This window comes from Bombus huntii, chromosome 4 (genome assembly GCF_024542735.1).
Source record: "Bombus huntii isolate Logan2020A chromosome 4, iyBomHunt1.1, whole genome shotgun sequence".
In the NCBI taxonomy this organism is placed as follows: Eukaryota; Metazoa; Arthropoda; class Insecta; order Hymenoptera; family Apidae; genus Bombus; species Bombus huntii.
The window spans coordinates 8,975,768-9,003,379 of NC_066241.1; the positions used below are offsets into that span (position 1 = coordinate 8,975,768).

A 27,612-nucleotide genomic window follows, 5' to 3' on the forward strand; every position below is an offset into this window, starting at 1 on the left:
TGATCTCGCAAGATACTCTAGTTCGTTATTAATATACGCAACGAATAATTATCTGTCCAAAAATATTTTCGTAAACTTCTAGAAAATATCTTGTAATTTCTACGTGCATCTAAAATTTTACCAATCCGTATAATCACCATATCTATGTCTCGTTACGAGACTAACGAACGAGATTTCAAAACGTTTTTGTATAACATACGCGCAAAAGGTTTCTACGTATTTCGGCGAGTATTTGGCGAGCCGCTGTAAATCATCGTACCAGTCAAGGAAATACGTAAAGAAGAACGTAGTGGCCGGACTTATGTACTTAAGACGAAGGCGGTAGAATGCCAAGCATTCGCGGACTGCGCTACCGAATTCAATCGCTATGTCAGAAAGAAGAGGAGATCAGAAGAGAAACGGAGGTAGAGCCGTGGTGAAGTTTGCCGCGCGGGACCGCCCGCCCGACGAATCGTTTACCAGGCGAGCAGACGAGTCGACTGGTCGTCGTCCGAAGGGGCACCTTCCTTCGCCGGATGCTTGCCTACTCCGTTGTGATTAACTAAGGTTTAATCAGCTTTATAAGCTAAACTTTTGTCAACGTGCACGCGCACGTATGATAATCCGCGCGGTTATCTTCGCAGTGTTCGATTATCGAAAACGTTCTGATTCGCGTCCGCAACGATGGATCGTCGCCACGAATACGCACAAGCGGCGTTCCCGATCGCTCGCGCCTTTACCATCGAGCGTCGCGTCCTGTGACGTCGAACGACGTCGCGTGGCGTCGCGTCAATTCGACGCGAGTTTACGCTTACTTATAGACGCGTCGATCGAGCGGGCGACTCGAGTTTCATATGCGTTCCTGATCACGGTATTCGCGGTGCGTCGGACACGCTTTCCGCGCGACTTCAAATTTCACGAGGATCAGCGGTGACCACGATTGGAGAAACTTTCGTTTGAACCGAAGAAACATCGGCGTGCACTCGCGTCTCGTCACGTTCGATTTTCATTGCTCGACCGAACGACCGATCGGGGTGTATATGGAATATGGAGGCACCGCGTGTGTAAATTTTTCGAGGTATAATCGACCTGGAATGATTTCGCATTGAACATAGAAACGTAAGGAGAAAACGGTCCTAGCCGATTATTAAGGCTTCTTCTGGTAATAACGCGTTGGAAAGGAACGGTTGCACGCACCGATCTTGCCCAGGAACGCCGATGCCCTCGAGTAGCAGCGAAACGATTCTCAGCGCGGCAAACTGCCTTCCTGCCGCCCCCGACTCATGGGAACGTCCTCGGGGCGATGCGGGAACCAACGTTCAACGCCTCCTCTCTTCCAACGTGATTTTACTTTCGGCCTGCCTTTTATCTCCTTCCGTCTTTCTGGCCTGCGCCTCTGTCTGCTTCTCGATCGTGGAATCGATGACACAGCGCTACGCGACGCGGCGCCGCGGCGCTCCGTTCGAGTCTAGTTCGCAAGAAACGCGGGAAACGCGACAAAAACTTGGTACTCGTGGTCGATCAGACGCGAAAGAAGAAGTGACTGGCGGAGACCCGACTCGGAAGCAAGGAGCATGTGGACACGCGAATCACGAGAAACCGATCGATCGTGCAACGAGAAGACGAGATGGCGATTGAGAGAGAACCGGTAGCCCAGACGGCGAGAGAAAGAGAGAGAGAGATCGTGTGCGTGGCGCGGGATGGGGCCGTTGATGGGAAGAGGAAAAAGAAAAGGGGCGAAGATGAGCGGCACGTATGCCAAGCATGCGGGTGAGAAACACCCGAGGCGGCTGACCGGCCGATCCGCCCACGTTTAAGGTGCGCATCGACGTTGCGAACCGTACCGAACCGAGCCGAACCCAATCAGACCGGACCACACCGTTCTGCACGGCATCTCACACTCTGCCATCCGGATTCGCCCCGCGGCACACCAACGACCGTGGTAAAACGGTTGGCTGCATCCTCCTTCGAATCCGCGCCGAGCCAAGCGCCGAGTTGACGTCCTCCGCTGCGAACCACCACAGAGAACAGTCTCTCTCTTTCTCTCTCTCTCTCTCTCTCTTCGCTCAGCACGCGATTCGAGGAACTTAGAAATCGAACGCCCCCGCGGGCACACGCCACCGTCACGCGAGCACCGTTCCTCTGCTTGGAAAATAACTCCATTCGAATCGCGGTCATTTTCCATTTACCAGAAACGGAACGTTTGCGTTATCGAAAATGATAATGCAAATGGTAGATAGTAAAGATTATACGGGAGCGCTATCCCATACTTAATGTACGCCAAGGAATAAGGTAAAAACGATCAAAGATGATTAAGAAAAACGTTCTGTCAGATTTTTAGTTCGGCGATCGTTCGCGATCTATCGTGTAGATACTCGACGCGAGTGAACATCGTAAGCGTATGTATGATCGAGAAGCGAGAAACAATGGGTTCGAAACTGTTCGAAGAATTCCTGGCATTTTCGAGCGAGCGCAGAACTCGATGTTAAAGCGTGCAGTGATGTGTACCAGAACGCGAATATTTTCGTTAATCGTCCATAACTCGAATACCGAGGAACCTACGTACAACGTATGTCCATACGACGATTTTTACTTATCTCAGAAGGTGTAGATTCGTCCCCTGAACCGCGAACACGCGTTTATGACTCACATTGTGCGTTTTTAAGCGCTAACATCGACGGAGTGAACTACTTACGAAGTAGCCAGCTACTTCGATGAAGCGTCGTCGCAGCCAGCAAGGACAAAATAGCGCGGCCAAGTAATTATCGCGGAACGAAGTATACGAAACTCGCGTGCTCGAGCACCTTCCGGTTTCGGGGCACCCTTACGCATTCACCAGCCAGGCAGGTTCGACCTGCAGCTCGCGCCCACCTGTCGTAACGCTTGTCTCTGAAATTTCCTCGTTCGAAGCGACCGCGACGCGTCGGTTGTTCGAGGCTTGGCCAGAAATTTGCACCTGACGAAGCGACACGGAGACCCAACTTTCTCCGAGTTTCAGATCGATCGACGATAGCGACGCTACGCGCTTAGAACAGGCGCGAATCGAAATCAAGCCATCGCTCTCGATTTCGTCGATCGCACCGCGCGTAGCAGAGCTTTCTCGATACCTTTGAGAAATTTATGTTTCCGCTTCATCTTCCCCGTTTCCGGATCGATAGGAGAAGATCGGGTGTTGCTCGAGGCTCGTGTTTGGCACCTCTTCCTTTTACATTACTTATCAACGATATCTCGAGTATGTTTTTTTATCCTAAATTTCTATTACGCGTGCCGATTTTTCTCATCTCGAGACTTTTCCTAGTGTTATGGCTACTCTTCTACCTGTGCGATTGGTTCAGAATGACCTTGACAGACTTTATATTTGATGTAACTTTAATAAGACTTCTTTTAATTCGCGTAAATGAAAAGGTAAGAGAGAAAAGATGATAAAACGAATGTACGATAGATCTTAAGTGGAAAGAATTATGCGAAACGATGTAATATGTACCAGGATAAAGATTGGAATATAAGATAGCATAAGCGATGGATGTATCATAATTCAATGTCATTGTTAACTGGAAGTCATCTTAAGCGCAAGGACTATAGCAACGAGGAAAAATAAAAATAAACAAATTTTTATCTAAATGCGATTCAATGAGTTTTAATCACAGCAGAAATAATCACCTGTATTTAGTTATGCGGAGAAGCACTTAATACCTCGAGCAATGTTAAGAGTCTTTTTCGTCCGACCTAAAAACTTCGGAATCTCGCATCGAAATATCGAGGATGTCCAACAGAAATTCTTAAAATTGGCTGCCACGCATCGTGCTTCCCCTATACCATTTAACTCCCATGATTACGATGATATTGTCAGGAGTTCGAATCTTCAAATTCTACGTCGACAGGCGAATTATACGCGATGTCACGATCGTACGTAAAATTCTCAGAGGTTCCATAACCTGTGCCTCGTTCGCACATTTAGTCTCCATACATTTACCCTTCGGAAGAATGCGGACCTGCTCGCTGTTGAACTCCGAGCTACTTCGCTTATTATTTAATAAATATTTATTTAATAGAACGATGAATTTCGCTAGCTCCGTCCATCGTAATAATCGATACGCGTGTCCAGTCGATCTATGAAATCTCTAAGATTCCCCTAACATAGATCTCATAACTTTTCTATCTCGATTCATAATTTTAATTTTAAAACTTCCCGATCGTTGCTCGTCGCTCTCTTCTCTCTTATTACCATACGTTTCGCTATCTTTCCCGTACTTTCTCTACCTTTTCCCTGTCCCTTCATTTCTACTGGTGGAATTCTTCTATCCTACGAAACTGTCAGTAAACAAACAAATAAATAATACACGCTGCCACGAAAATGAGATAAATTTCGCGGCATGGTAACACCTGACGAGCAAGTCCGAGTTGCAGCAATTCGTTCCACGAGAAGGTGAGTCGCGCGATCGTTGCCTGCGACACGGCCACCCTTTCACGATCACCTGCTCTTTCGGTGTACGCAATTTTATAGCGCCTCCCGTTCACCGCTCGCGCCAAGAAAAAACTACAAAAGCTATCGAACGCGCACTCGCTCGAACAACATGCTCCGTTCGACTCTGAAACCAATTAAGACTTCCGATAATGTCGGTCGCGCATCTGCGTGCGGTATTCACCTTCCCCGTGCCGTTCCCCTTTCGAGAATTCACGCGTACTCGCCATTCTACGCGCGAAACGGTGCCGCACGAACCTTTTAAAGAACAACAAACTAGTTAAGGCGCGTTTAGACGTGCAAGAACATACAGCGAGAGCAACGGCATTCGTTTAACATAAACAGCGATCGAACATTCCGTACGCAAACATATTTACGACAATGGCATTTTTGGCACATTCTTGGAGAATTCTTGGAACATTCGGATGTGACATTTTCCAGCTTATCCTCGAATAGCAAATTTAGCTTAGTTCGCGGATCTTAAATGAATCTTACAGCGTGAAAATTAATTTTTTTATCGAATTATCTCTAAAAACGATCCTTACTATACGTAGAATATAGTTGGAAAATGGCACGTCACCGGTTTCTTCTCGTCGTTTAAATTAAACATTTCTCCTGAAATGAAACCATATCCGATTCTTTCCACGGCTAAAAGGATCCAATCGACGTTTTCGAAGCATTCTTGAAGCGTTCTTTAAGTATTCGCATGTGCGATTTCCGATTCGGCGAGCGCCGCCAAATGGCGAAAGAATGCTCGTTTACACTTCCGTTTGTAGACTTTCGAAGTGGAGGAAGCACGAGTATTCGTTCGCTTGATCTAAACGCACCTTTACAAGAACGTCGAATAGAAGGAGATATGCGCGGCGATACGTCGCGACGCGACGCGGCGTACCGCGACGTGTCCGAAGATAAAATGTAAGAAAGTAAAACGCAGCTATGCTAGCCTCGCAAACTGCGTTTTGCACTTGACACGTAACGCGCCGAGTCGCTTTGAAACTGAGTAAACGAACCCACGCAATAATCGATGACTCGCTCGAGAAACTTGTCGAAGATCCTTCGACTCTGAAACTGGTATCGTTAAACGCAAATAAAAGAAGAAGAAACGCGATATTAAAGGGCGAAGGGCTATCGAACTTATCGTTAGATCCTCGAATTTGTATATTTCAAACTTGCTCTCGTTTTAACAGGAATTCGTTTCGTTTTAAAAGCGCGTAACGTCATTTTCATATTTTGTCAGAATTTAAGGTATTTCCGAACGTTAGAAAAATACAATGAAATGGAGAATAACCGAGAGAACGTACGAGCCGTAACTCTAGAACGTTCACAGTTTTAGAAGGTTTACTAGCGTTCCCAGATCTTTGGATATTTTTTAACCCTTCTTTGAGCACCCTAGCTTTAATCTAACGGGTGAGAATACTCTTTGGTACAATAACATCGAAGAAAGTTAGAGCACAATTATTAGCAGATAGTCGAGTAAGTAGCGTTAGCGGTTCATCCGGACTAAAAATCACGCGTAGGAACAAAAATAGGAGAACTAAAACAGGCTAAAGAATGAGAACAACGAAAGAACAAAATAAAACAGATAAGACGGCTGAATAGATAAGAATAAATAAAACGCAGTACGACACGTAAGAGACGCATAGAAATTATGTAGCTCGGAGATATTCCTGAGGGAATCTTGAAGAGAAGGATGCGAAGGGTATCGGAGCGACTGGAACGGTGGGAAGAAAGAATGTAGACGGTTTCGGAGAACGGGTGTGAGTCTGGCCGCGACACGATCCGAGTAGCTGGAATCGCGCAGTCACGCTGGCGCCAGTCGTACCGGTAACTCTATATCGATTCAAAGGCACGGTTGTCGACTCTCGCAGCCCCGTCGGGGATACACGACCGCCCAGTTAGCCGAGCACCGATGTATTTATACGACGCTGCCGAGGTACATCTGTTTCCATCCGGGCACGTGTCTACCACGAAATTAGAACGGTCGGGAAAAGGAAAGACGGGAAAAGGAGGCGAAACCAGAGAAATCGAGCATCGTGAAAACTCGCCAATCTCGCCATCGAAAAAGAACCGAACCGATTCCTCGGCGGGCTCGACTCGCGTCTCTCTTTCCTCGCGGTCCCGCTCTTGAATCCATCGATTCGCCTTCGTGGTTTCTCGATCTAAGCGAGAAACGTTCAAGTACGTACGTATACAGGCAGGTTCGCGAAAGCCAATCCAACACTTGTACACATCTCCTACGAATATATTACGCGCGTTATACGAAACACTTTGGAATATCGTTAGCTCTCTTGTGAGATTTCACCGACGATAGATATATCGGTAAAGTTTGAAACGAATCCGAGAATACACGTGGAAATTAGACGAGACATTTAGCACAAGCGTATTTTGCAAGAATATTCAAATAGTTACCGATGATCGCGAAAGGATATTTGTAACATCGTATCGTTGTTCTCTGGCCGTTCGTCGTTTGTTATCAAATTAAACCATTAAATTAAGAAATTAAACCATGTTTGCGATAAATATCTTCCAATTTCTACGTACATTTGTGGGTTCCTTTCAAATTGGACGAGTACGATCGCGATAGCGCTGTCTCATAGTACCAGTAGCAGTAAAATTTCAAAATGTTTTACATAAAACATACGACATAAAGGTTTCCGATGGTATAACTTAATCGATCGTGCATTTAACTCGGGTATAATCGGTCCAATAGTCAGGTGCTTTCTATTTCTTTCTACGCGCGATCGTATACTTTCGTGTTCTCTTATGCTCGTTTTCCAGCGTATATCTGACCTCTCGAGGCTAAACGACCATCGCGGGTGTATTTACGCGATCCGCCGTGCGAGCGAAAGCTTCGACTTTCTCGCATATCCAAGATAACGTTAGCGAATCGTCGTGGTTCCGATCTGCACGGATTCTTCCGCCAGACTCGCCCGAAACGCGGTAACGGGCTTCCACGTAACGTTCGATACGTAAGTCGTAAGTCAAATTCCCTCGATCGCTCGAAGACGTTTAATCGCGTGCGTAATCGCAAATGTTTGCGCAGCGCAAAGAAAAGTTACGGTTAATATGTACATAGGAAATATCGCGAGCAGCTCGGAACCATCGCGTTGGCCGATTACGTGAATGCGACAGCTTTTAAACGACCATGTGGCGCCAGATGTCGCGCCTCGTGATCTTTATAGCGTAGCACGGCTCTTCGTTCGACCATGAGAGCACACTATTGCACACACGATGCACGAGTTGCACGACGCACGACATACGGACGCAACGCTCCGTCTCTCTTTCTCTCTCTCTCTCTCTCTCTCTCTCTCTCTCTCTCTTCTCTCCCTTTCTCTCTTTCGTCCTCTCGCTCGCGCACTCCGCACACTCTGGCAAGCGCCTACGAGGCGAAAGACTGTCTTAACTTCGCATTGATAAATTGTACTTACATATCTCGTTTCATAGTTACGACGATAAAGACGATTGTTTGCGCGCGCTCCCCTGCAGTTTCGACCGCTGTGTCTTTCCACGTTGTCGTTTGCCAAAAACGGACGAGGCGAATCGACGAACGAATAGCGTGAGACGAAGAATGTCGAGCATCACGTGGGCGCGTCGGGATACAAAGACGAAGATGCGGGCAAAGGCCAGGCAATTACGCGGACAGAAGTAAGTACAGGTAGAGAAGATCGATCCGTTCTCAGAAGCTGAGGGTATCGGTTACAGCGTGAACAATGACTCTGTTGGTCGTCGGCCGTATTTGGAGTATCGGTGTCATTCTATACAATTCCTCTGCCACCTGGGTCATCGAACAGTTGTACGGTTATACCGGCATTATTACCTCGAGTGGTCCAACGACACCTGTGTAGTCGGTGACGGGTTACGGCTCTCCGAAATACCCAACCGAGAGTACGATTTTCCCCGTTCGATGATTCTCGATGCTTCACGATGCTTCACGATGCTTCACGATGCTTTTCGTCATGAACGCGACAATCGCTGTACCGTAGCTACGCCACACGGACAACGAAAAAAGAATCGGTCAGTCGAGATCGAACGTACATCGCTCGGAAAACACAGAGCGAAGGAAAGAAGAAGGACAGGTCGTCGTTAGATTGGAACACCGTCGGTCGGCGAATAGCTCTCGGCAGGTGAGGAGTCGTTTTCTTTCCTTACGACCTGGCATAAATCAGACCTGCGCCAAGGAACTCGTTACGCTCGCTCACGCCCTGCCACCACCCGCGCTCGTAGCATTCGTAAATTTTCCTCGACGAAGAATACAGTCTTGATGCGACTCGAGGCTCGCAAACAGTCGACTCTCGCTGAGCTTTGTAACGGATACCTTAAACCCATCCGCATTTTCTCTTGCACCTGTTCCACTCGTTCTTCCTTCCTGCCGCCTATTCTAACGACTACCGATTTTCAAACCTCGCCAGCGTTAGAAACCTAGCGCAATGTCCCTTGCCATTAGAACGAACCTGTTGCTTCGTAGCGGTCGAAGAATATTCGAACAGACCAGGAAACCTCTCGCGTGTCGAGAGTTTTTCGCGAGTTTTTCGCCGTGACGCGACACCTCGAGCATGAGGAACGCGACGAAGATAGGACGGGGGAGACGGGGTTAACGTTACAAACACGAAAACGTAGAGGATTCGGGACACAGGGTGGAGGATGAGTTAGGTTGGCCGGGTGTGGATGCCGCGGTCCGTGCGGAGAATGCAAAACGATGAACGCGGTGTACGTATGTAGTCGACGACGATCGGTGCGACGGAGAGGCGTACGGCCAGGGTGAAGAGCGGCAGGGTGGACGGTGACGACGAAGCGTGTGCCGGAGGAGAGTAGAGAAATAAAGGCAATGAATGATGCCGTGCGGCAGGTGCACGGTAGAACGTTTAACGAGTGGTTCGCTCCCAGACTCCATGCACCTGTAACGCTTGGACCGGACGGATCGGCTCGCAACGAGACTCGTCTCCCTGTCTCCTCGTCGAATTCACGCACCTCGTTCCTCGTGTTCCTTTATTCGCGTTATTTAAAAGCTTTCCAACGACGAATCTCGGCGGATAGCGGCCTACTCCTCGACCATTTTACGGAATATTGATTAACACGGAAAATTAAAGAAATTGGTTTATAGCTTCGATCGTCCGTAATATCCATCGCTGGGAGGGCGAGCACCGCGATATTTCAACGATCGTAAGTCAGGAAGCTGCAGCCCTCCAGCTTCGGAACGTGAGAAATAAACGACGCCGCATACGCGCGAGATGAAATACGATCACGGCACGGCTATGCTCGGAGAAAAGCCGCTTAAGAATGCTCTCGGGCTCCATTGCCCTCCTATCCTCAGCCCCTTCTCACGCACACGTGTACGCAACCGACCAACGTTGCATCGTCTTTCTCTCTTTTCTTTTCTACCTTCTATATTCTATACTATACCGCAGCTCACTCATCCCATTCTCGATCGACCCACCTGTTGAGTTCCGGCAATGCTCTTTCCCTGCATCGCGTTCCGTCGCCGCCACGACATAACTTTTTCGCTTTCCACCTCGATACCAACAGATCCCTGTTCGAATCGTCGAAACTCCGCGTTTTCCCATCTCCTTGTCTTGTTCTTGTCCTTAGTTTTTCTCGCGAATCTTCACTCTGCTACCGTCTACGTTCGCAGCGTTCGCCAAGCAATTTCAGAAATCCTCCGCCTCTTCGCTTCGCTCTGAACCAATCGAGCGAGACCGTGTCTCGAACCTCGAGAAAGCGTTTAAAGGACGATTATCCGATCCGAGTTTTCGTCGATGTCCCTTCGGATTCGAAGCGAAGCTTTCCAAACCATGTGCATACACCGTAACTCGTAAATACGTGGACGCCTTCGATCGATTTCTAATAACAGTGCCTGCTTATGATTAAGATACACGTAGGAGACAATAGCAAATTAAGACTAACACTCGCGAACTTTTTCCGGAACTCCGTAGGAGCAACTGCACCTATCAAGGCCTTTCGAAAGCCATCGGGCTGCCGATGCCATAAATTTTGGTTTGCCGACGAGTTCTGTCACAGATGTGTGCAATGTGCAGTTTTGGTTGACAAATTCTAAGAGACGCGAACGTTACAGTTTCAAAGTTCCTAGGAACGCACGTGTAGCCGATGACCCGACGTCATAGTGCTCTACAGCGCGTGTAAGATGATAAGAATGCCCTGGAAGGGTCTGGCCACGAAGTGGGGGAGGTGACGAACCTTCTGGCAAGAGGAATGAGTCGAACAGCTCAGCTCTTACCTCAGAACCTTGAAGGCAGAAATAAAGTCATTTAAAGAAATTTATTCGTAACGTATATATCGTACGAAGCACAAATGGTTTAATTAAATGGTAAAAAAAAAAAAAACAGAAAATTCGTCAGAGTGCTCATCAATTTTAAATATTATTGCCAGAATCACGGTAGCCTTTTTACCAATTTCCGAGAATCTTCCCTCCTATCGTACCTATAATTTGACACTCAAACGCGCTGATAATAACGAACTCCTTAAAGAGTAAATCCGTCTTATAATATTCGACGCTCGCAGATTCCAATTTCTTCGTTGCATACTAATTTTCAAGAGTAAATTTCATCATATGGCTCTTTATCGTTCAAAATTATCGATTAAAAGAATTCATCTGATTCTTAATTCAATGTTATCGTTCGATCGATGATTTTATCAATTTCATCTTATCATAAACGATCTTTAGATCTTCTTATCTGTAATTTTGAAACAATATTAGCGGCACGCGTTTTGGATCGTCCCATGTCCTTCGATGAACACGATTGTTCTCAGCTATTAACAACTAAACCTACCAGCGCCGATCAAATTGATCGCTCTCGAACTTCTACAGAAATTTAAGCATATTTAAACGTTATCGTATCGCTTCGTAATTTCGGACTTTTCCTAAAACATGCATACAATATATTTTTCGGTATTTACTTTTAGTTTGCTCTTTTATTTTCTAAGAAAAATTTGTATTCTGCCTTGCGTACCGCGAGCGGTCAATTTGACCGGTTGGCAAAATATTTTACTTATTCTTAAAATAAATGCAGTCAGTGCAAAGAAAAGGCTATCTCAAGGTCAGACGACAAACAAAATCAGTAGTAACAAATAATAACAGCTGTTACAGCCGTAATTTTGCCATGAAACATAATCCATCCTTCGGTCAAGATGGTCACCAGCTGTCAAGACTCAGGCCAATAATAATCCTAAGGAACCGCCATAAGATTTAGCATTTCTTACAGTCCATTGTTACAAACATTTTACAAGTTGAGAAATTTCTTAGGATTATTGCTCATTGCTATATTGCTACGGGAAAAGCGGGTTTTTCCCAACTCCGCTCTTGAGTAACCGTTGGTGAAGAACGGCCAATACTCATCGCTATTTTTGTATAAATATCGCCGTCACAGACCACATTCTTACTTACTATCGTCCTTTCGACCAGAATATATCTCAGTTTGTTAGTCGATCAGTCTCAGTGTTAAACCCTTTAAATTTAGGGATACCTGATCGTCCACGTCTGCTGCTCGACCTATTCCTTGGACATAAAACATCAAACGGCTTAATAAACTGCCCCGAAATTTTAACGCAATTTGGTCTTCGGATTTCTCCGCTCTCTATTATACACTGTCCCCTTCTCTGGCAAGAATTTCACCCAACTCGCTGCGGGCAACATAATTGTATAACGTAATACATATAATAGGCTCATTACAAACGTAAATTCGTATTGCGACAAGATCAGCTTTTTCTCCTCTTCCAACAGCTTCGGGCGTACTCTACTTTCTCTACTTTCACGCTGATCGTTTTTTCTATCGCATCAATCGTTATACACCACAGAATGTACAGGCTGTAAACAGCAAACAAATAAATAGATATTACATTCCGTCAAAAGTAAGCAGCAAGCGTTCGCATAGCGTTCGAGCAATAACGTAGGTGCACGCGTCGCTCATACGGATTCCAAAGACGAACGAAAACCTTTGAATGTCCGTCCCGAAACGCGACAGAAACGGATACAGCGAATACGGTCCCGATAGCTGATAAAAAATAAACGTCAACGTTATCGCCCCTTCGTCTTCGGCGATGATACTCCAGCGAAATTAGCTGTCCAGCTGCGACGGAGGTGTCAATTAACTCCGAGCTAAGATATCGAGTCAAAGTTTCATGCGTTCGGGAGGATCGCGAAAAGAGAAGAAACGAAAGTCAAGCGAAATTGATCGAGAACGATGGAATCGACGTGCGGATGTCGAATGGGATCGATCGAACGATCGAGTCGAGTCGAGTCGAGTCATCGACGGGACCAACGCTCTCGTCTTCTCACGGTTGACAGCGGCAGGTGCGAAGAACCACGCGATCCTCGCGAAATAATTCGGCCTACCGATGACACGCGCGGCCCGACAGTGGCGTTCCTCGCTGCGTCCACGGCCACGGCTCGCAGAGCCGGAATGATCGCCACCTGCCTGCGCTCCACCCATCGACAACGATCCAGCGTAAATATTCCGAACCTTGACTCGCAGAGAAACTCGTTCGAATCGTGAGAAAGAGCCACTCATCGGAAATAACTCGGAGATAATCGAGCGAAACGATCGACGTTTCCAATCGAATGTTATTCGCGTTTTTCGTTTACTGTCTCCAGGTAGCCTTATACGTATACCGCGCACACGTGTATTCTATCTCTAAGGTGGAACGTTCTTTCGCGTAAGTAGTTTAATAGTAAGTGTCCGAACAACGTAACGACGAATATAAGATTCGAATAACGCGTACAAGTGGCCATTGGATGATTCGTCGTTGGAGTTCGTTCGTCTCGGAGTTAGTTCTCGAAAAAGTCGTGTTTGAAAATGAATGAAGCGTTCTTGAACGTAACTAATTCTGCACTGGACAGCACGAAGCAATCAACGATCCCAAATCTAAATTCGGGACTGATCGGACCTGATCCCCCGATCGAAAAGGATCGTTTGCTTCGAGAGGCAAGAGGCGATCTATCGGTGGGGAACTCGTGTTATCGATTCGCGTATTCTAAATTCAGGCTAATTGGCAATGAAACGATAAAATCGCATCCCATCGGGTAAGGAATATCTCTGCGACGAAAGTTCTGTAGAAAATTAACCGTTCGACCGATCATAGAACAAGGCGCGTTCGATATTGCCCATTAGTACGATTTTTATCTATTTTCTCTCGTTGTTATCCATACAAAGTTTGAATTGGATTTTCAAGAACGTATACCGATCCAGGGACGAAAGACGTATCATGTACATATACATATAAGTACGTATGTATATACGTACGTGGAAATCCATATGCGTTGGTCGTTCGCGCAATTACGCGCTTTTGTGATTCGAGTCAACGATACGGATTCGCAACAGGCGTAAAACGTGACTATCGACTGAGGGAATCAAGGGAGGAGGAAGACAAAACGAAACAGGACTGCGAGCGCATGCTTCGCGAACACGCGCATACATACAGCCACGAATAGACGGAGGGGGGATATGAGAAAGAGAGAAAGAGGGATGAGCAAGGGGTAGGGAAGAGCAAGGACATATGGCAAAGCTTTAATAATTGAAGCTGACACTGGCGCAGATGGGAACGCAGCCGCACGGTCCGCCCATCAAATATTTAGAGATTATAAAGTACGCACACACGTACACACACATAAGCGCCACACATGCTAGCACGACGTCGTTTATATGTTTCCTCGTAAACGCGTGTCCGCGTACGTACATCGCGAAACGAATAATCGCGAAAGTCGTCCAAACGAGTACATAAGCCGGTAAAGCTATTGAAATACGGACTTTCGATTTGCGATCGTTGCTTCATCGCGACGATTAAGCAGTAAGATTTATATCGTGTATTAGCGGTTAAGATGGAAGGAGTAAGCAAAGAAGAAGATAACGGAACAAGGTGCGGAAGAAATAACAAAGATTGGAAGATCCGATTAGAGGGCTGACGGAAATGATAGTTTTAGAAAAGAACTTCTAGCGTAAACTCTTAGTGCGTAGTATAGTAACCGGGTTAACGATAGCGTACGAATAAAGCGTAAGAAGGATAAGCGAGAAGATCGGACGTGGAAGCGTGCGGTTGGAAAAATTGCAACCAGGTCGTATTCCTCGGCCGCGAGGACAAAATCAAATAAATTAGTAACGTTATTATTACTATGTATTAGCGTGCGACTGACAGTCGTGAAGCAAGAGCAACGGCAGGTGCATGCGCCGCTACTTACGACAGTGGGGATACTGACAAATCGCAACTCGCCCTCGGAAAAGAGAAGACCGTTGCCAAACTTGCCCGACAGGTTACTACCGCATACACGCGCGAAACGCCACCGTCGATCGCTTCTAAGGACCGCGTCAGCTCCACGGTGTTCGTCTTCCAATTCTTTCGAGCGATATACCCTCGTTCCGATTCGCGCATCTCGCGATCGCATTCTTCCGACGAATACGTCGGACGACGGGGGCAGGACGAAGAGTAGAAACAGGAGGAGAAGAGGAATTCGAACGATTGGAAAATAAGGGAAAGAGAGAAAGGATGAAACGTCGTTGCCGATGGTTCCTGACAGGTTCGGTAGGGCAGATCGGACGATAGAACTCGGTCGAAAACGCTCGTCTCGCGAGGACGGCGGTCGGTGCCCTTGGGAATTTCCTTGGCCTTTTTCGTCACATCTGGTAGACACACGTATCCCGACAAATCGGATGGTCCGCCAGTTTCGTCGTCCTCTCTCTCTTTAATACCCTTAAGGCACCCCTATCCGCGCATATGTTTCGCAGATACCATACGAGCACGTTCGCACCAGGGGTTCCCTCGGTCCTTTTTCTCAAGACTCAACCTTTTCATGAAATCGTACCTACGTGAAAGCCTTCGAAACTTGTGTGCCAACACGTGCTTACGAATGTGCCGAATCCGAATTTACGCAGCAAGCGATCGTTGGATCGAACGGCCAATTTTATAACGATGTAATCAAAGATGACTCGCACTGTGGATTTTCACGCGACGCGGCCAATCGTTTGTATATCTTCTTAACGCTAGCGCATTGTTCCGAACGATTTTGACGTAATTGCATTTTTCTAACGTTAGAAGTGTCTCTTATCGGTGTGCGTCATTTTTTTCCACGATCTCGCGTTAAACGTTTCTTTAGAGCATTGTAACTCTTTTCGTTCGCGCGAAATGAAAATTCGAAGCATAAAAATTCGAGAATCGCAACGGGATCAAGGATGATCTGCGCGGGATGCCAAATCTCGAAAGCTACGGAAGTCGTCGCACGATCGACGATCGCTCGTCGTGAAAACGATATCATGGAGTAACGAGTGATTCGCGATAGAATGCGATTACCGGTTTACTCGGATCCGTTCGAGAACAGTTGCAACGCGTGATAGCGGCTACGGTATCTCTCGATTGGCACGCGTTATCAGGAGTATCGATCGCGCAACGATCGATTCGATTTCACGCGTTTCGTTACAACGTCGTCGAACAACGAAGAACCCGACCAAAAGTTGCGATTAGCTATGGTACCTACGTATACACGTACGGTTGAACGTACGGACGAATACCACCCGTGTCGAGCCGAAACAGGGATTAAGACCTCGCGGTTCAAACAGATGGCGAACATACGCCCGTATGACACATCCCGGTCATACCGAGCGTACCCTGCACGATAAAGGAGGAACTGGGATTTTTCGAGTCGTAAACGTCCGAACAACGGTAGAAACCCGAGACGACCTTCTGCCATTTTTGCCGATTACCCTCGTAAAAACCATTTGTTCGAACAGAAATAACAAGACGGCAACTGGTACCAAGAAGAAGTTGGAAAACAAAGATACGCCGAAACGATCTGAAAAGAGCAACCGAGAGAATCGTTTCGCCGTGCCGAAGATTCACGATTCGTGGTTAAACCGCCTCTCGTGACCATGTAACCACGGTTAGGCTCTATCAGACAGATTTCAAAAATGGAGCAAAGTTAGGAAACGAAGAAGGAAAGGTAATACGTTTGAAAAACTGTAAGAATGGCAGATAGGTAGGTAGGTGGGTGGGTGGGTAGGTAGGTAGGTAGGTAGGTAGGTAGATTGGTAGGCAGAAATAGGTAGGTAGGTAGGTAGGTAGATAGGTAGGTAGGTAGATAGGTAGGTAGGTAGGTAGGTAGGTACGTAGGTTTCCGCTAAACACCGAAGAGAGATTCTCGGTCGTAAACGGTGGCCGACAAACCGGAGTCTCGTAGGCTCGCGTTTCTTTCGCATGCGTAGCACCGCGACACCGGCGCGGCATTACGATCCGCCGCGGGTGGTTGACTCGAAATCGAGTCGACGATGTTTGAAACATTTGCGCGGCAACGAAAGATCGAGTGCGAGAGAGGAGGAAGGAATCGAAGGAGCGCAAAAGGAAAGGCACGAGACGGCCACGAGAAGGGAAGAAAGAGCGAGACCGGTGTGATGAGGTGAGGCATGGGGCAGAAAGGAGAGGAGAGGAGAGGAGAGGAGAGGAGAGGCCGGGAAGAAAGATGGACGGCGCGGCATGGCGCGACACGACGCACGGAGAAACCGAGTCAAACTCTCGGCCGGCTGGCGCCGTTCTGTCGGCCCCCGCTGCCTCTTGCCGCCAACAATGCGCGCCGTACACCTCTTCCCCGTTTGTTTCGCCTGCCATCGTCACCAACGTCAGCGCCAACACCAGTACCTGTAGTACCGACACCAGCACCGTGACATCGCTGTTCCTACTACCACCATCGCTCATCGTCGTCGACGATAACGCTACTAGTGTGGGATACTCCTTATAGCGAGATGCTTGACCCCGTTGAATCGCAAACTGAATACCGTGCTCGAAACTCATCCGTGTCGTGTGATCCGATCGAGTTTCCAAGCGCGGCGAGACGATGCTTACTCGACTTTCGGGCGCCTCCGCGCGCCAGTATTGGTGCTAAAGTCGATACACGCGATACATTCTCGGACGGAGCAAAGTGGTGCGGAGGCTGAAAAAGGAACAACGTCCGGTGCATTGGTAGTGGTGATGGTATCCGTAGAATCGATGGTATCGATACCAGTGGTGGTGTGCAATGGAAATGGTAGTGGTAGTGGTAGTAGTAGTAGTAGTAGTAATGTAGTGGTAGTAGTAGTAGTAGTAGTAGTAGTGGTAGTGGTGGTAACGTTAGAGGCAGCAAAGTCACTGCAGGCAGACCAGTTGGGACTCCATCGTACGCGCGTGAGATGAAAGAGGCTCGAACGCACGAGGAGAGTTAGTACGTCGTCGACCGCGCTCGAGTAAGGACGCGTTCTGCTATAGCAGTTGTCTTTTTCGGTTTTTGGACTCGAACCAACTTCGTACCAACGTACGCGAATAAAATCGTGATCGTGATTTTCTTTCTTCCTCCGTGATTTCCATATCTTTCGATGGTTGTTCGTAAGAACGCGACGACATTTGAGAGCACAGACTCGTAGAAAGTGTTGGAAGAAGAGAAAGAAAGCGAAAGCGATAGCGGGAAAACTTAAGAAGGAAGAGAGAAGAAATTGTTGAAGCAACAAGGCGAGGGAAGAAAGACGCGAAGCGTGCAACGCGATTACGCGGTAGCCCGTGTACCTATTCGCGGCACGTGCTCGTAGGATTCACTACAAAAAAAAAAAAAAAAAAAAGTAGTGCATGAACGGGTGAAGTAATGCGCGTGTGGTGATCAAGAACAAAGAAGACGGTGCTCAACGCGCGCTCTAACGCGCCTTCGTGTCTCCAATTAGCCACCAAAATGACCAATCGCGTTGTGGAATCAGCCTCCGAATTGTCGGCTTTGATGAAAGGTGACTATCTCTTTCAAAATACAGCTTAATCCCGATGCAGCGTTCCCGTTGATTAACGCCGATCATCGACACGTTCCCTTTAACCCGTTGCGGGTTAACACTCGGTTTTATTCGCGCGATCACGATCTCTCGATCAATTTCACGATTTTTTAAATCGACCAATTTCAATCTCGTTTACGATCGTCCACGATCACGTAGAAATATCGATGCGAATATTTAAACTCCTGCAACTTGGTTTTCGTCGACGCTACGATATTTATCATATCGTTCCGGATACTTAGCACGAGGAGGATCGTAAACGTTAACGCAATACGAATGTCGTTGTTATTGTGGTGGTCGTCGTTCGGTCGATTGATAGTCTGTCCGTGGTGGGAGTCGCGAAGAACGATAATTATCATTATGAACGGCGCCAGTCGTCTCCGAGCGAGAGATCGAGTGCCTGAGCACCAGCAGCACCGAGTCATGCGGCTGTGAAACCGACTTCGCGGAGAAGAAAGATTGTATAGCCTCGCTACAAGGGGAGCTGAGACAGAACGCGATCCGTGGAAAACGGTAAGACAGCGGAAGGGAGAAGTGACAGTCGATAGAAAAGGAGAATGCGAAAGAGAGATAGGGCGCGGCGGCGCCAGCGTGGGTTGGCTCACACGACTAGCAGGCGAATCGACTTGCACGAAACAAACGACCTCTTGACCAAACTTGAAACTTCTTACCGTCTAATCTCCCTGTACACTTCTGTTCCACGAACTTTACTTCTTCCCCCTGTACTTTTTTTATTTACTTCTTTCATCCTCCTTCCCTCTCTATTTTCCATTCTACTCCTTTTTCTTCCACTTTCGTTTCTCATTCTCTCGTATCGTCGCCGAAGCGTTCATTAACGTTTTGCCCTTTAAAAAGTCTTTCCTCCGCTCAGGTTAACGAACAATAATTACTCGTGGTGAATATTGCCGCCTATATGCGTGACCATAATGGGCGCTCACTCAGTAACACAAAAGAAGGTGTTTTATAACCGATCGAGTAACGTTTGCCCCGGGCTAACACCGGCTATACGGAAAAAGGAAAGAAGCAAAGGAAAAGAATAACCGAGCGATCGGTTTTCGGGGCGATCGTCTCCGCTCGACATAGGTTCCATCGAGCCTAAATCGTAACGAAGTAAACGCGTTTACGATATTAGCGGCCGAAACGAAGATCTTTTATAGACGTGCCCGTGTAAATTATTGTTCGTTGTTTCTCTCGTAAAAAAAAATTCGTCCCTTCGATATCGTAGAAGATCGGTCAACGACAGGATTTCTTGAATTAAGACCGTCCCAAGAACGCGATTGCCGGGCTAAACCAAACTCCACAGTCGTAAATTGTCGAGTGTAATCGATACCCTATTGTCCGTAGTTACAGATACGCACAAGTAGAAAAGAAGAGAACCAATGCTACGGTAAACGTCTAACTTTCCACCCACCTGTGCGCAAAGTCGCACCTGCTACCTGAACCGGACCTCTTCCGTCCTCGGACCCGTTCCCCGCTTACTCTACCCTCGTTCCCGCGACCACCGATCTTTCCAGCCACCTTGTTGCTTACCGCTTACTATTTGCCACTACCAATTCTCTGAAAAGTCTCTCTCCGTTCCGTTTCTCCCACTTTTCTTCCATTTAATCTTTCTTCCCGATCCTCTGGATACCGTATGTATATAAAAACTCACGCGGTCGAAAAACATTACGAAACGCCAGGGTGCAAAAGGATTCTGATCGACGACGATAATAGTTTGCAGGCTACCTCTTAGAGAAAAAAAGAATCAGATACTCGATAGCGCCAGGATGCTTCTCGGAGCTCGATAACGCATCACGACTTCGAAGGATGTCGTCTGTCGTCTGTCGTCGATCGTATCGTCGTATACGTTGCTGTCTATAAGTTATCGGACGCTCGTTTATTTTAGGCAAAACGATCGGTGGAATTTAGAATGTAAATATTTTTGACATTACATAATCTGGTCATTTCACGCAAACGCTAGATACATGGAACTTACTTCATGGCATAGGATCGTGCATATTTTTGCGGAGGATGATCGGTCGCGTGGTGGTTTCAATGACGAGATTACTCGATATTGAACCGTTAAATATATTTAAAATAATTATAAATACAGAGTCAACCGTAGATTGCTCGATACTGGTAGTTAAAAGAATGTTCGCTAAGACGCTCGGTAATAACTGATTCGCTAAAAACTCTGTATTGATCGCTGATAAAATTGCTCGATACTGAGACTGAAAACTGGTCCTCTTACGATCGCGTTCGTTTATTTATACCGGTTTGACGGTTGCGCGTAGCAGCGACATTGTTTCGCCGGAGTTTCTTTATTATTACGTTACGTATACCCTAATGATTTTGATACTTCGAGGCAAACCAACAACATGATTGGAATCGTGCTCTAGCTCATGTGCCGCTACATTTTAATTCGACCGAATAGCTTACGGATAAATAACGAAATTAATCAGAAAAGTCTCGTCTACGTTCTACCTATCATTTTGCTCGAGATAAGAGCAAGTGTTCGGCGACCAAAGTATGGCAGTGCGCATACATACAGTGGCTGGAAAAAGTATTTGCACACCACTGTGTTTACTTTGTATATTGACGTTTGTATATTAATTTTTATATCAATCGGTAGCGTTTCCACGAAACTATACGAATTTGATAATATGAAGATGAAACGTGAAATCCGATAAGAATAACGCTTCGTTGGAAAGTTAGCATACGCGCGAATACTTCTTCCGGTCCCTGTAGGTACGGTATATTCCTCCGATAGAGATTCGGGCGACTATTTGATATCGCAAACGTACTATCGATACCTTGGAATGTTTGTTGTCACGATTACCTTCGAGGATAGAGACTGGGTGTGAAGTAAACATTTGGATAATGCAACTAGAAGGTAATCTCATGCTTATTTTGCAAAAACACGATGCAAGTAAAGTGCGAACCCTATTGAGAACGGAGCTGAATCAAACGATCGACTGAAAGAAGAAAGGAGAATGAGGAGGAGGAGGAGGAGGAGGAGGAGCCGTGGAAGAAAAGTGGTGAAGTCAAGTCGCAACGTTGACGCGGCGCCAACGCAATCGATTTAAACGTTGCTCTCGCAAAACCATCTGGCGACCGCAGTCTTCGCCTCTTTCTCTCTCTCTCTCTCTCTCTCTCTCTCTGTGCATGTGTCAGATGCAGCATCTTCTTACGAACAATATCCCATTTAAGTAGAGTGCAGATTTTTATGCAAATTCATACTTCTATAAACCTACTTAAACAAAGTGAATCTAAGTAGATGTTTACTTCATCCTTCGAGTATCATAGCAACTGTCGTTACGCTTCGCATATTTTCTATATTTTTCCACATTATGCGCAATTCGCGTATTTCTGTAATTTCAAATTTTCTACAAACGCATACGCATTTACGGTCCATTAGGTCTATATTGCGCGAATCATTCAACGTGGCATTTATCGTCGGAGTATCCTGTGTCTTCCGATTTGATTTGCGTTTCAAATTACTCGTCGTCGAAATAATTGACACTCTAGATATACACGTGGCTGATACGCGTTTGAATGTTCGTTAGCGCTTCTTCTCTCGATGCGACCACGGCGCTTATTTATAATCTCTGCAAAAGTTGGCGACGGTTTCTTCTCCGCCTTATTTCCAAAGAGCCGCGTCCACGAACGTTACGCTTCACTATTTCTAGGACGTTGGGTCGCATCGCGAAGAAAGAAAACGACCAGCGCATCCACGAGATGAAACGACAGAGCTCTACGTACTACTTACTTACGTTCAACCATAAATTTCGAACAGCGACGCAATGAAATTTAGAATCATCGTCGCGCTCTCAACCCGATTTCTACCTTTAATCTTAACTTCGATTTCCCATTAGGATTACACGCGTTTCACATGTTTATAACGGCGCGTCGTCCAGGCTCGATCGTTTCTTACTTGTCGTCGATGTTCCCCGACGCATATTGATTTTCGTACGAATCGGCCGGCGAAATTCAGACGGAGAATGCAAAGCGAAGATGCGCGAACGTTATAAAAGGAGAAGAAAGAGAAAAGGCGAAGGAGGATCGAAGGACGCGCGAATACGCGAAAAGGAGAAAAAGAGCGTCTGGCAAGGGAGTGTCGGTAGAGGGAAGAAACCGCGAAAGTATCACGCCATCACGTGGCTATCCGTTCGTACGTCCCTGACGAAAATATGATCGGAGATATCCAGTCTGCGGTTAACCGTACGCCTTCGCGCGAGTTTACACAGATGTCCAGATGTTATTTCGGTCTGTTTGAACAATTGCCGAACAAGACGACAAAGATGCATGGCGTAGTACGCGATATTCGCGAACGTAATTTAGGGGCAATCGTACGTCGTGCGTCGAACACCTCTTCCAGCATCGTCCCAAGTTCGGGCAGTAACTTATCATTTTTCCTCTCGTGTTTTCGACGTTTCGCTCGTAGAAGCAAAGTCTGTACGACGTCGACCCTGTGCTTCTTTCCTGCCGCATCTATCCATGCTACGTGATCTTAACGAAATTATGAGAGATTCAATTGTTTTCCGAGGTATTCGATTCCTATAGAAGAGCGTGGGTCCTGGTTTTTCGTATCAACTGTTTCATACGACATTGACACGCGGTAAGCAGCGATTCTGAACTATTTTCGTGGTACGAATAAACTAATTACTAAATATGCGACACACCAGAATATGTATCATATAGTTTTGGTTTAAGAAAGGACATTGTCGTTTTTATTTGACAATCTACGGGAAAGGATGCGAGCATAGACAAACTGACAAAATAATAGGTATCGCGCGTTTTAAAAGTTCTTACGACACATTTCGTTGAAAATCGTCGGCATAGAGCATGCAGAACCAATGAAGAGACGAAAAATCACGACACGAACTTCCTACGACTATGTAGCGTTGGTTCATTGAAACCAGACAGATGCCTGATGTGAACGACAGAAAGAGCGAGAGCAAGAGAGAGAGAAGGAGAGAGCGGTAATCTTATCGTAACGATAAGTCCTTTAAAGACACGGTCGAACCGCCACCAGGTGTGCGCAAGCTGTTATCATCCAACACGCAGAGTGTTATCCTTGATGGAATCATCCAGGATAATCGTTCGTGTTTCCAACGCTCGTTAAAATATTCGGTAATTTGGTAATACGTTCACGCGCGATAGTTTATGCTATCCGATATTAAGCGTTTCGGAAGTTGGACCCAATCGCTTTGCCATTCTATCATTTGTTATATCTCGGTTGTGAAGTATTATTTAACTATTAAGATACGACGTGAACATATATCGATGGAAAGTGGAAAATCGTGCGCGAATAGGAAACCGCGAATATCCGGTGAACGGAGGCAATCTTTCGTAGCATTTTCTCTTCCGCGTCATTTTATTCTTACGATGCGTAAATTAACAAAGACAATGCCGAACCAGAAGAGCAACGCGACGTAACGCGACTGGTATAACATACAACGTAGCTATCGATGCGTAGGTCGACGATTAAACGGTTTTTTATCGCAAAGGTGAAATATATAATGCAAATAGGTTGTCGAAAAAGTTTCTTTCGTTTTATAAGAAAATAATAAATAAACATTATTGCTACAAAATGGATCATATGTAATTCGATAAAATAACATAAAAGAAAAAAATGTCGCGTATCTATCATTTCCCTATAAAACGAAAGAAACTTCTCGGACAACCTAATACTTAAGTAAATGCACGTGAAGCGGACACAGAGAACGAAACGAAACGAAAGGAGAGAACAAGAACTTGCGCGTACTACGTCTAACGTTAAAAGAGCTGCCAATGTATACCGACTTGTACATACCGACTGACTGAATGACATACCGAACATGGAAATGCGTAGAATCGTCTTATTTCAGAGATTGGCAAAACTAGACTAGACGGAAAACGAGACGAGAAGAAACAAAATATGTCTTGCACGAGATAACACTAAATAGGAAAATCAACAATGTTCGTACTCCGAATCGTCGTTCAGATCGATTGGCAGAAAAAGACGGAGGTCAAAGAATATTTATTCGCGAACTTTTGTCATTTTCTCCTGCAAGCAGTTTAAGACGGAAAATTAGAAGCCGTAGTCGGTCGGCGTAATTCAACCGCGAACTCTTGTGTAACTCTTACAAAATGTTGCTATCTGTTTTTCATTTCAGTCGGCGCGATGTCCAGCTCCGACAAGGATGCCGGCTTCTGTAGCGGCGGAGACGAGGACGACATATCCGACCTACGCTCGCCAAGCGCCTCGGAGGATAGCCTAGAAGTGCAAGTAACGCCGATATCGTTGAAAAATAAAAGAAAGTTGGCGGAACCACGGAAAATTCACGAGCCAAACCCAGCCCCGTTGAAAAAACGAAGGTTCCAACGGATCGAGGAAGAGATCGTACCGGACGAGGAGTCGACCAGAACGCTTCGATCACCGAGCCCGTTTCGACCATGGAGCTATACCAGCAGCAAGACCATCGATGCGAAACTTTCTTTACCGATTACAACCGCAGAGAGATCTACGGCTAACCAACCAACAACCTGCGTTTTTTCCTTGCTAACGAACGTGCCATCGCCAACGATTCACGTTTCAAATCGAATCAACCATCATCATCATCATCACCACCATCACCATCATCATCGTCACCGACACCACCAACGTTATTGTCAAACCAACGACCGTGATCGCAGCAGCGGTAACGACAACGTTCGACAAGGTAATTCGGATCGTAGCCACGATTCCGACGACGGTGATACGTGCGAAGACACCAAAGAGTCGCAAAGTCGGGACGGTTCACCCAGCGGAGTACGACAGTCGACGCAAACGCGTACACCTCGAGCTGAGAAGCGAGAACTATCTCGTCAAAAATTTGACAACGCTACCACCTCGTGTGCAATTTCTACGTCCGATACAGCCATAGCGTCATCGCCTATGACACTGTCTTCGATCGCGCATCCCAGACTACAAGAGGAACCTCTGTCACTCGTGCTGAGAGGCGATGTAACCGCCAGAGTACCGTCGCATCCAGCGGTAAACGGTAACTACGAGAAAACATGCTCGTATCCCGTAGAACGTACGAACGTTTTGACTACCTCGTCATTGTCTTCGTCTCTGTTATCGTCGTCGTCGTCGTCGTCGTCGTCGTCGTCATCTTCGTCCTTGTCCTCAACGTCGTCTTCGTCTTCTACCTCCTCCTCTTCGTCGTTATCATCGGCATCGTCCTCGTCGTCGTCGTCTTCATCTCAGTCGTCTCACCATCAGCAAATTCATCGATCCTGCTCGAGCAACGGTAATTCTTGCTCGACGACAGGGACAACGGCCGCAATGATAACAGCGGTGGTAAGCACACCGACGACTACGATGACGAACGTGCAGAGTAGTCAGACGAGGCAACATCCAACGGCGGGACAACAGAGAAACTATAAAAACATGACACGCGAAAGGAGAATAGAAGCAAACGCCAGAGAACGGACAAGGGTGCATACTATAAGCGCTGCATTCGATACGCTTAGGCGTGCTATTCCCGCGTATTCGCACAATCAAAAGCTGTCGAAGCTATCCGTGTTAAGGATCGCGTGTAGTTACATCATGACGCTGGGGAAAATCGTCGATACTGCGGAAGGCGAGACGACCAACGGCGCCTCGTTGGGAGCTTGCGTGGATCTTGTATCTAAAACTATTCAGACAGAGGGCAAGCTTAGAAAGAGAAAAGAAGACTGAGCTGCACGTACGCTTTGAAGTTCGAAAACATACGCAAGACAATATGTATGTATATTATTGTATATGTATACGTATAACGAACGTTGATCATCAGCGAACCCACCGATCGTTAAAAATTCAAATGACGATAGTAGATGACTAAGTACCCTTCGGCGAAGAAATTCCTTTCTCGTCGGTCGAATCAGCAATTCGATGAAATCGTTTTGATTTCGAATGCAAACTTCTTCGTTTGTTCGTTCGAGTCGTGAATCATCGATGGTTAGCCGATAAACGATAACAATGATGGTAGTAACGGATAAGTAGTGAATAATATGTATAGTAGAACCGATTGCGGAAAGCAAGAATACGCGATCCCGAATCGAGAGACGGGCGTGAAACGTGGAAGCGAGGCGTGTAATAAAACGTTGCGCAGCATAAAAATAGCTTTTCACGTTATTTCGACAAAACGCGCATTTACGATGCGAACAATGCGTGTGCGTTTCGATGGAGCGCGTGAAATCGTACAATTTTACGTTGTAACACTACCACGAGCCTGTGCACACGTTCGTATTTACTTCTATCGAGATTCGAATAAATAAAAGGAGAAACAAACGTAAACAAATTTTTGCCAATTTATTGATAAAAAAGACAGACACTCCTCGTCCTTCGTATCCCTAATGGTGGGAGATGGCTAGACTGTATGTATTAATGCAAATTCATATTTTTACGAATATAATTAAAAAACCAGAATTCGGATAAAAAACTGTTTTGTCTATAAAACATCATAAAGGCACTATGCTTTGAATATTTCATATATTTTTGCATATTATGTACAGTTTTGCATCTCTAAATTTTCCATAGAAAATGTTATATATAGAAATCCACAGTTTAGATATTGCGGTAAAAACGCGTCGTGATTTGGTCTACTGTGATTTTCTCTGAATGATACGCGTTTCCGCAAACAAATCCATCGATCGATCGCAATGTCTGCTTCTAAGAAATCGTGTACGTTATCGATGCCACTCATTGACAAAAGTGCACGCGTATTAGATCACGAAATCCCGCACATAGTTGCAATCTAATGGACGGACGACGATTCGATATTGGATACCAAAGCGAAAATCCGAACGAAACGCGAGAAACGTTAGCACTTATCGCGCGCGTTTATAAGTCCAAGGCTAAAAAAACGGACCATGATGTAAGTACATGCACGCTGTGCCAACGTCCGACATCGTTCATCGTGTATGCAACATATACTTCCGATACACGAAGGAATCGTACACGCGCACCTGCTAAGAAACAGAGGCAGCTGCATTTTATCATTTCACGAGTTTCGCTTAATTTTTGGAGGTTACACGAGGCGAATAATAATCACTCGCGCTGTTCTCGTTACACGTGCGATGTGTAAAAAAAAAAAAAAAAAAAAAAAAAGAATACGCGAACAATGAAATCGGTGAAAGGACAGAATTGCTTCTTTCTATTGCTCTTATATTCCTATTATCTATCTTTGCTGTCGAATAACGGCGAATCATACGTTGATATCAAAACGTCGATTTTACCGATTCGTTTAATATCCCGATTTGAATAATTACGGTGTAAACACGTATTTAGTTGTTAGTGGTGAATCATGAATCATGAATCCGTGAATGGTCCGGTCAATCGTGGTAGCGAGACACGTCATAGCTCATGGGCATAAGATCGAAAAACGAAAGGAGTCGCGGAATTTA

The 27,612-nt window shown here is 46.1% G+C and overlaps 1 protein-coding gene across 4 annotated transcripts; it reads left to right on the forward strand.

Moving 5' to 3' along the window:
• Positions 1-7,772: 7,772 nt before the first annotated feature.
• Positions 7,773-27,319, forward strand: LOC126864821 (uncharacterized). Of its 4 annotated transcripts, none has more exons than XM_050616631.1 (2): positions 7,773-8,086; positions 24,357-27,319. In XM_050616631.1, exon 2 carries the CDS (start codon positions 24,365-24,367, stop codon positions 25,904-25,906), a length of 1,542 nt encoding a protein of 513 aa, XP_050472588.1. In that variant the 5' UTR covers positions 7,773-8,086; positions 24,357-24,364; the 3' UTR covers positions 25,907-27,319. The 4 variants fall into 4 exon arrangements, with proteins under 4 accessions (XP_050472588.1, XP_050472590.1, XP_050472587.1 ...); XM_050616633.1 differs by lacking the exon at positions 7,773-8,086 and adding an exon at positions 8,110-8,565; XM_050616630.1 differs by lacking the exon at positions 7,773-8,086 and adding an exon at positions 16,488-18,180.
• Positions 27,320-27,612: the final 293 nt, after the last annotated feature.

Coding starts and splice junctions, on each gene's coding strand:
- LOC126864821 (XM_050616630.1), top strand. CDS start 18,129: ATGACCAATCGCGTTGTGGAATCAGCCTCCGAATTGTCGGCTTTGATG. Junction 18,181..24,356: donor ATTGTCGGCTTTGATGAAAG/GTGACTATCTCT, acceptor TTTTCATTTCAG/TCGGCGCGATGTCCAGCTCC.